The sequence below is a fragment of the Drosophila gunungcola genome, unplaced genomic scaffold (genome assembly GCF_025200985.1).
Source record: "Drosophila gunungcola strain Sukarami unplaced genomic scaffold, Dgunungcola_SK_2 000001F, whole genome shotgun sequence".
In the NCBI taxonomy this organism is placed as follows: domain Eukaryota; kingdom Metazoa; phylum Arthropoda; class Insecta; order Diptera; family Drosophilidae; genus Drosophila; species Drosophila gunungcola.
In genome coordinates, this window is record NW_026453197.1 from 16,916,584 (window position 1) to 16,929,054 (window position 12,471).

Below are 12,471 nucleotides of genomic sequence, written 5' to 3' on the forward strand. Positions count from 1 at the left end.
CAATGCTGGTCATTATGCATCCCTGGAAACTTAAAAGGCCGGCAAATTTAGGTAATTTCACCGCTCAACCGACTGGCAACACCGGCTGGAAAATAAAAATGGCTACCACTGTGTGCTTGTTATTGTTCGTGGAATTTTAATAATTACGAAGTTTTTTGTACAAAATAAACAGCAGAAACGTACCGCTGCAGCGTTAATTAATCGTTGAAAAGCAAGCGCGAATCTTTCTCAACAATCGAGTGCGCTTATCGGTGGCCCGCACGCAAGCGAACCGTGTGTAATTAAGCCCCCGAAAATCGGCTGCTCCGAATGCGTGAAAATTTTCGAGACCCGCTAAAAAGGCATTTAATATTGCACTGCCAAATGTGAAATGGAGAACAGTGGGGGCTATTATATCTACGAATTGCCCTGAACATTAATCTGCAGGCGGGCAGGCGAGATTTTCAGCAGGAAAAGCGCTTGAAAAGTGACGCAGGAAAATCCCTATCCGCGCCCCGCACGTGTGTGTGTGTGTGTTGCAGTGCGTGTGTGTTGGTGAGGCTACTACTAAAAAAAGTAAAGAGAAAAAAAATAGTGGAAAATGCCCAAAAACAAAAGTCGCAGAGGTTAAAAAAACTAGTGGGGGGACATCAACGAAAGACAATAAATCAAAACCCATCGAGTGTTATGCCTAAAATGCAATATTTCCAATTTCCAAAAGGACGCCACGGCGGTCAATCGAAAGCTAAATGCGAGAATTGAGCAGCGTTCTAACAATTAAATATACGACGCGTGCGATTGTCGTGTGATGATATGCCACTTAAACAGGTGAGTTGATTTTCCGTCTTTTCGGTTTTTAAGCGCAACAGAACAGCTGATATTGCGATTATTGCACTTATTTTTGTTTTTGCCCATTGTACACTTGCGTCACCCACGCACCAAACGGGGGATAAAAACAAAAACAATAAGAGGGGTAACTAATTTCTTGCTTTTGAGTGTTTCCAATTTCTTATTTCCCTTTTTTTCCCAATTCCCCTTTTTTATACTTTATTAATCAGCCCGCCCCCTTTTTACCCCCCGCCTTAATTCCAAGCAAGTATTTTGGTTACCTTTTCCCTCTGCTACACACACTTGTACACCCACCACACACACACCCTTCCAAGAGGCCAAGAAGAAAAATGGCGACGACGTCGGGGTATCGATAACATCCCGCTGAGCGAGAAAGAGAGGAAGAAAAAGAGACGTTGCAGGGAAAACGCACGCACGCATGTAAAAATGCAACCTGTGGGCAGCAGATGCCCCGTCCCCTGTCCCCCACCACCCCGCGTGGAAAATGCAGTCAGCTGAAAAGCCATTTAGGTTACTTAATCCAAGCGCTTAAATCTTAATTCCTGTTGTCGAAACAAATTGTTGTTGGAATTTCCAACGAGAGTGTCCTATAGCCATCCCACTCTAACAGTAGAGACGGCAGGGCCAAAAACAAATGGACAACTGGCAATAACTATCCTTTAAAATAATTAAATTTGAAATAAATAAGAGATTAGAAAGTTGTTGATTTTATTAACTAGCAATGTTTAAGTTTGGAAATGTGTTTTCCCCATAAATTATTGAGCTTGTGTGTGTGTGTGTGTGTGTGTGGTGTGCCAGGGCTACATGCCTTTAACCGATATTTGTTATCGATACAACTCACATCGCCAGCAATTTCACTTGGACCTCTTCTTCTTGCTCTTCCTATAAGGCTCTCCTTAAATGTTAATTAAATGCTGTGAATTAGCAAAATGTCTCACATTTGTGACCCTTTGCAGCAGCTTGAACCGTCACTGGTGCGGATATTGGTCTCGCTACCCTGGGATGCAGCACAACGGCTGCGTCAGCTGGCCAACGATGGAAATCCCGAGCTGCGCGCCCTCAACATTCAGACCGTGCAATTCGAGGGCGATTCTGTGATAAATTTGAAAGTTGGTGGACAAGATATTAAGATAACCAAGGGTGAGTAGCAACAAGTCATACCCAACAAGAATCCAGAGTGATACTAGTAATCCCTACCCCCAGATAATGTAAACGAGACACTCGAGGCGGCTGGCTCGCTTTCCGGCAACAAAAGTGGTCTGCTGGCCACGGGATTCGATGGTCCCAGTACCAGCAAGGCGGCCTCCGCCTTCATGCAACAGCAGCAGCAGAGGATTCTGCAGCTGCCCCAGAACGATGCAATCTCACTCCAGCAAAGAAGAGCGGCGGGCCTTCAGAAGATTCCCCTCCAGCAGCAACAGCAGCAACAACAACTGCAGCAGCAGCAGCAGGTGGCTCCCGTGACTCCCGCTGTCTTCAAATCCCCCAATACCGTGTGCCCCATGGAGGGCAAGGTTCCTCTCCTGTTGCCCTCGCCCTCCGCCACACAGAGGGACTTCCCCTTCGAGAGCATGCGGCAGGCGAGAGTGCTGCAAGGTCGCGAGGCAGGTGGTCTGGGTCCGCCCTTGCCACCGCCGCCGCCGCCACCCAACGTGACCCTCAAGGTGCTGAAGACACAACCGCAGGCACCTCAGAATGGCGAGCTTACACCCACGACGCCAACTTCGGCCACACCAACGCCGCCGGGTAGCAAAGCTCAATTCATCCAGCCACCACCGCCGCCATATCCGGGTTTGGGAGCTGCCGGCACGGCCAGCAGTGTCAGTTCACCCATTGCCATAGCGGGCGTCAGTGCCAAGCCAGCCATTGTGACGGCACCCAGCCAGCTGAACCATCCGCTGGGGCATCCGCCGCTGCCTACGGCGACGTCGACGGGCAGCAATAACATTGCCATATCGTCACCGCTGCTGGTCAATCTGCTGCAGAACGACGGCAATGCCATGTCGAATCCGAACCAGCTTAAGTCACCGCAACAGCAGCAGCAGCAGCAATCGCCGCTGATTGGCTTGAGTCCCAGTGGAGCGCAGATGATGAACTCCCCCATGCGGTCCTCCGGTCCGGCGACGCCCAGTGATTTCCTCATGGGCGATGTGCTGAGTCCGGTGGTGCCTTCCTCACCCACAACGCCCCAGGCGGCGGCTCCTCCTTGTCCGCCGCCCGTGGTCATGAGGAGTCTGCAGCAGCAGCAGCAGCAGGCCATGCTCAGTCCCAGCGGAAATGGCAATCACTTGTATACTCAACAGCAACAGCAGGCTCAGCAGCAGCAGCAGCAACAACAGCAGCCGCAAGGACCACCACCGCATCGCTTTCAGCAGCAACATCAGCAAATGTCGCCGCAGGCTGTGGCCATGCGACAGCAGCAACTTCAGCGCCAACAGCAGCTCCGATTCATGCAACCGCAGCAGCAATTGCAAGGCCAGCAGCAACAACAGCAACAATTTCAGCCTGCGCCTGGTAAGCCTACTCTATTTAGCCTTAAGACCTGATGAAATAGTTTGATTTATAAGTAATGGCATCAGCTTCTTAAAGACCCATGTAAACCCACGTAGAATATGCACTAAACTCTTTCTTCTTTCCCCAAACAGATTGCTTCAACAACATGGGCATGAGTCCAATGCAACAGCAACAGATAAGACATCAATTGAGACCTGGCGGACTGCCGCTGGCTCCTCCGCCACCTCATCCGCAGCAGCAACAGCAGCAGCAGCAGCGACTCATGAGCTTGTCCATGCCACAGGCATCACCCCAGCAGCAATTCATGAGCGGAGCCTCGCCCCTTGGACCCGCCCTCTCGCCCGCCTCCAGTCATCACTCGATGCACAGTCCGCTAATGGCCAATCATCCGGCGCAACAACAGCAGCAACCGCAGATGGTGTCGCCTGCCCCGGCGCCTGGATCCTCGGCTCCTAGTGAACTGGCGGGGCCGATTATGCCAGCCACTCACCATGTACCTGCAGCGCCGCCACCGGATTACAATCAGGCGGCAGCCAACTCTCGCTGGCCGTTGGCCGGAATCAATAAGCCGATGGACTCGGCCACCAAGAGCAGTTTCCAGGAGTTTACGCGCTACCAGATGCAGTACAATCTTCAGCAGCAGCAGCAACAGGTCAATTTGCCAGGACAGCCGCAACAGCAGCAGCAGGGACAACAGCAACAACAGTTGCCGCCTCCCGCGCTGCCGACACAGCAGCAGCAGCAGCAACAACAGCAACAGCAGGTTCAAGGTCAACAGCCACAGGTTGCGGGTCAGGCTCAAGGTCAAGTGGATTCGCTGATGTCGCTTTCCGTGCTGGATGCCTTAACCACAAACGACTTGGACGCACTGCTGCCCACTTTGAACTGTGATCTGGACTCGACGCTCAGTCTGGAAGATAAAAACGAGCTCGAATCGCTGCTGCAGGATGCCAAGGATCTGGATTTGGATCTGATCGAGGACAATCTATCGGCAGTGGATATGGATGTGAGGGATGCGTTGAATACGCTGCAAGAGGCGCCACTGGAACAGCAGCAACCACAGGCGGTGGTTATGCAGCAGGCACCACAAATTTTGCAAATGCCCTACCAACAGCAGCAGCAACAACAGCAACATCAGCTGCAGCAGCAACTAATGCTGCAGCAACAGCAAAGGCAGCAGCAACAATTGCCGCAGTTGCAACAGCGCCAGCAGCAGCAACAGGTGCAGCGACAAATGCAACTGCAACAGCAGCAGCAACAACAACAGTTGCAGTTGGTACAACGCCAGCAACAGCAGCAGCAACAGGCACAATTGCAAGTGCAGCATCCGCAGCAGCAACAGAGACCGCCCCAGAAGCAATTTATCATTAATCCACACACTGGGGACATGGAACCAATGGCCAGCGACGATAGCGAAACGGAGGCGGAGGAGGAAACGGCACAGCCGCAATTCCGCAACAGCAACATGTCCAGTGGTTTGAGCAGCTTCAATTTCAATCCCGCCAACGATATGCTTCTGCCAAACAATATCTTCTCTGAGGAGGACTCGAATTCGGCGCAGCAGCATCCGATGGCGATAAGCAGTGATCAGGAAAGGTCTCGTGATTCCCTGGCATCCAACAAATCGGCCTCAAGCAGAGCCAGGAAAACTCCAGTCTCGAAAGCGAATCACAGCAATTTGAATGCGGGTGACAATTCGCCTCGTTCCAGCAACAGTTCGCCTTTGATTGGCCTAAACTCGCCCCAATCCGTGACAGCCAGTGGAGCGCCCAGCAAGAAGGCAAAGCCGAATCTGCTGCGCGGAAAGCTGCAGCAGGGCGTAAAGGAGCGCAAGGCCAAGGATCCCGCGGCCACGCCGAAACCGAAGCGAGAGCGGGCGAAGGGCAATGCCGAAGACGAAGGCGGCCGAGGAGAAGATTAAGCTGCGTCTCAAACTGGACAAGGTGGAAACGTTGCCGGCAGCGGGAGCTGGCTATGAGGGGCAGATAGTTGTCAATCAACAGCAGCAACAGACCATAGTGGTCAATAATCACATGCAACAGTTGCCCATGCAAACACAATTGTTGACGTTGCCCACACAACAGCAGCAGCAGCAACAGCAGCCGGCTCAGTTGCAGCAACCTCAAATGCAGTTAACCCAACAACAACAACAACATCTGCCACAGCAACAACCATCTCAGCTTCAGCCACAACAACAACAGCAGCAGCAGCAACCGCTTCAACAGCAACAACACCATCCAGTCTACAGCAACTTTCAGCAACAGCAGCAGCAACAACAGGCTGTCCCTGGTCTCAATGAGCCGCGTGTGCCTCCCCTGCAAATCCGTTTGCGCGGCAAGAACCATGTGGTGGTCAAGAACACGCGAAAGGATCGAAAGAAGGGACAGAATCAGGAGGCAACCATTGATGAGCGGCAGCTGAAGCGCAGCTTTAGTGATCAGCCGCCGCAGCAGTTGCTCATGGATGCGGTGACGGACAACAAGCAGGTCAAGCTGACGCCACCTCCCCACGTCAATGGATTGCCCATACTGATACAGAAGACGACGCCATCGCAAATGTCGCAGCACCTGCAGAGCGGAGGAGCCACGACCACCACCATTGTGGCGGGCAAGAATGGACTGACGATTAGTGCCATTGTGGAGGCGCACAAGGCTCAGGCCCAAGCACAGGCCCAATCCCTGGGTGAGCCTCAGCTGATTGTGGGATCCACGAACACGGGCACAACGCCCACGTCCACCACACTGCAGCAGCAGCAACTCAGCAAGATAGCAACCTCGTTGCCCAGCAGCATTACCCTGAGTGCCATCAACAGCAACAACAACAACAACAATGTGAACAGCGGGAATAACAACAACCGGCTGTTGACGATGAAGAATCCGATTAAGACTGCCGCCACCATCACACCCATTGTGGGTGGCAAGCCGATGACAAAAAACCATAAGCCGCCGCCATACATCACAGCCGTGCAACAGCTGCAGCTGCAGAAGCAACAACAGCAGCAGCAACAACAGCAGCAGCAACAGCAGCAGCAACAACAGCAGCAGCAACAGCAGCGACAACTGGCGGCGGCCGTAACCATGTTGCCCAGTGCGACGACCCTGAAGCGTGTGGAGATCACAAAGGTCCCGCCGCAGGTCACGGCAGAGCAGGCTCCTAGCATAACCCAATCCCCAGTAGTAGTAGCAGCAACAACAGCGGCAGTAGCAGCAGCAGCAGCATCAACTCTAGCAACATCGTCGACGCCCACTACGCAAACAACTCAGCTGATCTGTGATAGAAAGTTGCCAGTGGCCATGCCACCCATGACCACAGTCAACGTCAACAATGTGAATGTCAATGTGGTGGCCACCAGTGTGGTGAACACCTCGTCCGCCTCCCTGCAGACCTTATCCTCGGTGTCCACGGCCTCCTCCTCCTCATCCTCCTCCGCATCCATAATCACCACCTCTACCTCATCGCCGGCTGCGTTGCCCAGCACCTTGCGCAACTCACCCGCCAGCAATGGGAGTGGCACACCGGGTCACGGCAACAATGGCGGTGGCGAGGACAGCGGCATTGAGTCCATGGATGCGCTCTCCGAGAAGAGTCCCCATCAGCTCTCCTCCAGCAGTCCCATTCAGGTGACCAAGGCGGCGGCGGTGACGATGGTGTCGCAGCAGCAGCAGCAACAGCAGCAGACGAGCACCATGGCCACAACAACTGCCACGACGGTGATGCCACCTGTGATTGCACCCAGCTCAACGCCAGTGGGAGTCACTGCAGCTGGAGCACCACCTCCAACCGGAGCCAGTTCCCTGCAACAACAGCAAAAACAGCAGGCGGATGACGAGATTGAGAAAGCGCTGGCCAAGATGGAGGGTGAGGATCTGGAGGACATTGTCTCGTCGATGATAAAAGAGACTAGTGAATGTGCCAGTGCTGCAGATAGTGGTGGTGGTTACCTAAACAGCCTGGAGAACTCGCTGCCAGCGGCAACTGTTGCGACAGCAACTGCAACCACGAACACAAGTAGCTTAGGAAGCGTCAAGTTGAATGGCGAACACCATATACTCGAACACGATGATCTCATCAAGAAACTCACAGAGAGCAAACCACCGGCGATCAAGGTGAAGCTGGAGGAGATGCCCCCGCTGCTCACTATCAAAAAGGAGCCGGCGATTAAGGCGGTAGTAAGTGCGCTTAAAGTGGAAGCCAAGGTGGAGGTCAAAGCTGAACCGAAGGCAGAGCCCAAGCTGGAGGAGAAGATGCAGGAGAAGCCTCCGGGCGAGTCCAATTCAGCCTCCCTGCAGCCCATTTCCATCGAAATACCTGCCCAGGTGGATGGTGAAACGCCGCGGATTCGGACGCGGGCCAGCAGTCGCCTGGAGAGTCCGCTGGATGCACCGAAAGCGAGTCCCGATCCCACAGTGCTCACTGGAGCCACGGCTCCGACGGCAACGGCAACTGCAAATACGCCCAGCACCGCCAAGAGTCTATCCCGCGCCTCCTCCACCGCCAGTCCGCGTGTGGTCACACCCACACCCAATCACAACAACAACAACAACAACAGCAAGCGACGGCGACAGGAATCCGAGTGCGGCAGCAGCAATGATGGCGCCGATTTGGCCGAGAACAGCATCAAGCGTCCACGTGTGAGCAGCGGTAATGGTAGCACTCAATCCACCACCACCAGCAACAATGCAACAGAAGCTGTCGTCGACCACAACTCCAGTGCAGGATTGCCCAAAAAGATCGAGATCGAGTCATCCGATTCGGATGAGCCGCTGATCGAGGTGGCGGGCAAGGTGCGCAACTCTAAGCAGGCGCAAGTGGATGCAGCAGCCGATGCGGCAGCAGCAGCAGTTGCGGCAGTGGAGAAGCACGTGACGCGGAGGAATGCACAGCAGATACAACCGCCACAGAACAGTAAGTGGACTTTGATCCGGGGGAGCAACCATTAAACATGACTAGGCAAAAGGTTAGGTTATTGATTAGCATATTGCAATTCGAAGGGGGCTCTAAATTTGATTATTTTTAAGCTCTTCAAAACACTTGATTTTTATAATGCAAACTTATAAATAACACTGTGTTTTGTGGTGCAGGCTTATGGGCACTAAATTTTTTATATGTAAGGTTTTTATAAAATTTGATTTTAATGTGACGGATAATATAGCTTAGATGCCATTCTTTAGATTTGCATTAAGATTTCCATCATATTTAAAGTATAACTAAATACTTTTGATGTGATAGGCAGGCCTTTAAAAAAGCAATTAAATATATGTGCATTTAAATACCTTGCATGCGTGTAAAAGCGCTTAGTTGCTATCGTTTAAGATAAGAGAGTGAAGTTTGGGAATTTGTAGAACAAACAATATTATTTTGACTTAGCGAACGGTTAGGTTAAGTTAGGTTAGCATATTGTTATTTAAAAGGGCGACAATTAGTTTTAAGCTCAGAAATAGAGTATATTTATATATACAAATATATATAACTTATAACATATAACAAACTTATTAATAATCAATGTCCCTATTCTCTCCATTAGAAACGGCCAGCAATCACGCTCTGTCTGCCACTCCACCACTTGGAACACCGAGGACGGGCAAGGCTCAAGCGCCAATTGGAAATGCCTCAGCCGTCGCCAGCAGCAATCACAGCAGCGGCACTTCCAACAATGCCAGTGTTGTGTCCAGCACCTCAGCGACCACCACAACAATGCCGGGCGGAGCTTTGGTGACCACCAGCCAAACCAACAGCGGCACGAGTGTGGTGCATGCCACACGAGGAGCCACCGCAGCGGCGGCCAGCACAACCAACAACAATGCCACCTCAGCCAGTTCGCCCACGGACGAGAAGATCGGCACTCGGCGGAGCGTGCGAGCCAGTGCGGCTGCCAACAAGATCATCTACAGCCGCAGCAATGCAGCCGCCGCTGCTGCAGCAGCCGCCGCCGCGGCAGAGCCGAAGGGAACACCTGGCAAGGCGGCAGCAGCAGTTGGTGGCAACAGCGCCGGCAGTGTGGAAAGCGTCGCGGAAGCAAGGCGAAAGACGCGCAGTGCAGGTGAGTTGTCCACTAAATTTAAATAACGAACTAAATTGGTTAGGAACCATTGAAGAAAAATTATACTTACGAAATAGCAAGAATTAAATGGTTATGTTTCTGATCTTTATTGTTTACCGACTTTGATTAGAAAGTAGTTTGCAGTTGCCGTAAAAAGTCTTGATATTCCCATTTTATTAATAGATAAAAAAAAAAAACTAAATCAATAGGCAGACCAAAGAAACAATTAAATTTATTTATTTGGTTAAAAACAATTCAAAGGAAAACATACTTAAAAATATAAAGACTCAAAAAGTTATTGTTTCTAACCTTTATTGCTTGCCTACTTTTATAGGAAAGTAGTTTAAGTCCTCATAAAAATTCTTGATAGGTCTATTTCATTATTAGATTACAAAAAAAGTTAAATAAAGAAGAGAGATCAATGATGTAATGAGTTAACTAAATTAGTTAAAAACCATTCAAGGTAAAATGTACAGTACGAATCGAAAAGTTCTGGATATTGACCTTTATTAGAAAGTAGTTTAGCTTGCAGCTATCCTCTTAAAAAGTCTTGAAAAGTCCATTTTAATTTTAGATTGCAAACAAAGTTAAGTCAAATGTAAACTATACACAATTCAATGAAAAATTATCTGTAAATATACAGCAAGAATCGAATGGTTCTGGTTACTAGCCTTAGTTGCTAATCTACTTTGATTATAAAGTACATAAGATTGCAGTGCGCTTCAATTCTTTAAATTCTTTTTTTAAGAACAAAGATTAGTTGTCTCTAATGACATTCCTCCTCCGTTTTTGCAGTCATTGGCGAGTCCATGTTGACCGAGGGACGCCGGAGAAGAACGTCGCGTGACTACAAGTGACCAGAGTTTTGCGCCTTGGCTAAAGGCTTGAACCATCCGATCGATGCGCACGAAGACGATCTGCTGGAGCTATTCGAAGACTTTGAGCAGCAACAGCAGCAGTCGCATCAGCCGCAGCAGCAGCAGCAGCAACAACAACAACAACAGCAGCAGCTGGAGATCAACAATAGCAGCAGCAGCTTTCCTTTAGCCCAGGCGCAGGACGGTGACGGTGACGATGACGGTGACGGTGATGGTGATGGTGATGAGACCGCCGAGTATGAGCATATGACGCGAGCAGCCGGCGGCTACATGGAGGAGGCCGATCACCTGCTGTCCTACCACAGCAGCAGCAGTGCCGCGGACGTGGATGTGGACGAGGTGCTGATGCCGGAGTTGGCCAATGCCACGGCCCTGGACTGCGGCAACTTTGTCGACTACGATGAGTTCAACTTGTGCCTGAACAACATCCTCAGCGAGGAGGACGACAGTGGCAGTGGAGGAGGTGGTGGAGGCAGCGGCGGCGGCGGCGGGATGGCCAGCAAACATCAGCCAACATGGCGCGATGCCAGCGACGTACTCAACATCGTGCAGCTAAACAACGATTTGGGATTGAGTTTCCAGGAGTTCGCCAGCGAGACGACGACGGCGGATGAACAGCGCTCCGCCAGCAGCAGTTCGCCGCAGCTGGCGTAGTGAAGTCGGATCACGGACGGCTACTTGTATATAACACACGCACTGATACCGAACGCTTTCGTTTGTAGTTCTTAGGCCTAGTTTCCGTTGAGGATTTTTGTATAGTTAGTGGTAGCCACAAGTTGCAATAATGTTGCGTCTCAAAGCGAGCAACATCACACCCAGACACACACACACCCAGACACGCACCCCAAACCCACACACACACACACACACACACCGCAGACAGGACGGTTGCAAGCGCCGATTTACTTCGTTTACACTTTGTTTTCTGCCCCCAAGTCCGAGTTTATCCGCCTATATGCCACCGTTCTCATCTGGCACTACTGCTAACTGCTGCTCCCCAAGTATCCACCCATTGGAAATGATTTGCTAGTCAAGTGAAACAGGCAATTTAATGTATAGCTCACAAGATGAAATTTTGAACAAATTAGTTGAGTACGTATTTGAGAAGCTCCCATTAACACTAACGTAGAATAGTTGGCTGAAACTGAAACTGAAACAAAACAAAAAACATCTCCCCACGCGAAAACTCTCTCACGCATGCATAGTTTAATTTGAAAAATCTTATTTCCATGGACCGCTTTGTAAATATTTAGATTCTTTACGATGCAACATGAACACACACATTTCTAGCTTTAGGTTTTCTTACTTTTACGCGCTGCGCACAGTCGAAAGTCTATAAGAAGCTGATCCATTGGATCGAGCAGATCAGATCAGATCAGAGCAGACCGCACGTTAACTTTAGTTTTTATATATTTTTTGTAATCTTCATACTTATGAATACAGTACATACAGATATAGCGTATTAGTTTCCGTAAGCTTGCGTTGTTTCGAAAATTTGTTTTTTAGTTTTAAATGCTCTAGCCTAAGGACAGTAATCTTAACGAGAATTCTTTACCACAATATATGCACATGGAAACCTATGCAATAAGTTAGTCAAAAATGTAAAAAGGCCAAGCACCACAAAAAATTATAAACACAAAAACCTACAAAAAAAAAAAATACAAAAAAAAAAACAGATCGAAAAAACATATAAGGAGAAGAGAATGGAGAATATTGAGAATCAGTCGCCTAGTATTTGTCGTTTTGCAAAGTGAGAAAGAACTATATAATGTTATATATTTTGCATATGCAAAACACACAAGAAAAAGGGATATCGTAATAACAAAAACAAACCACACAAACAAAAAAGTTGTATTGTATATAAGGCAGGCTCTATTTTTGCTAAATGTTATTTGAACAAATAGGGGAAAACAAAGAGTAAAGTAATTGAAGCAAAGGAAAGCAAAGGCAAAGTGCTAGACAAAAACACAAAACAACATTATATATTGTTCAATATTATTATTACCTTATATATATTGTATGATTGCTACATAAATAATTCTTTTGATACTTTGTACATGTTTACTTTAAAGCAAGGCAAAACAAAACATAAGCGTATGTAAAACCCAACCCCTAGCATAACTTGCATATATTCATCTAGAACCGCTAAACTAAACGTATATAGAACCCGGATCCATAAGTGCATACTACAAACACCAGCCAGCCACGGCC

The 12,471-nt window shown here is 49.4% G+C and overlaps 1 protein-coding gene across 1 annotated transcript; it reads left to right on the plus strand.

Annotated features, from left to right (window-relative positions):
• Positions 1 to 68: 68 nt before the first annotated feature.
• Positions 69 to 12,093, plus strand: LOC128262899 (AF4/FMR2 family member lilli). The gene is given in 7 exon segments (XM_052997468.1): positions 69 to 807; positions 1,785 to 1,968; positions 2,032 to 3,342; positions 3,474 to 5,233; positions 5,235 to 8,247; positions 8,867 to 9,382; positions 10,178 to 12,093. Coding segments are annotated over 7 exon segments (6,861 nt in total). The 5' UTR covers positions 69 to 792; the 3' UTR covers positions 10,240 to 12,093.
• The last annotated feature ends 378 nt before the right edge of the window (positions 12,094 to 12,471 follow it).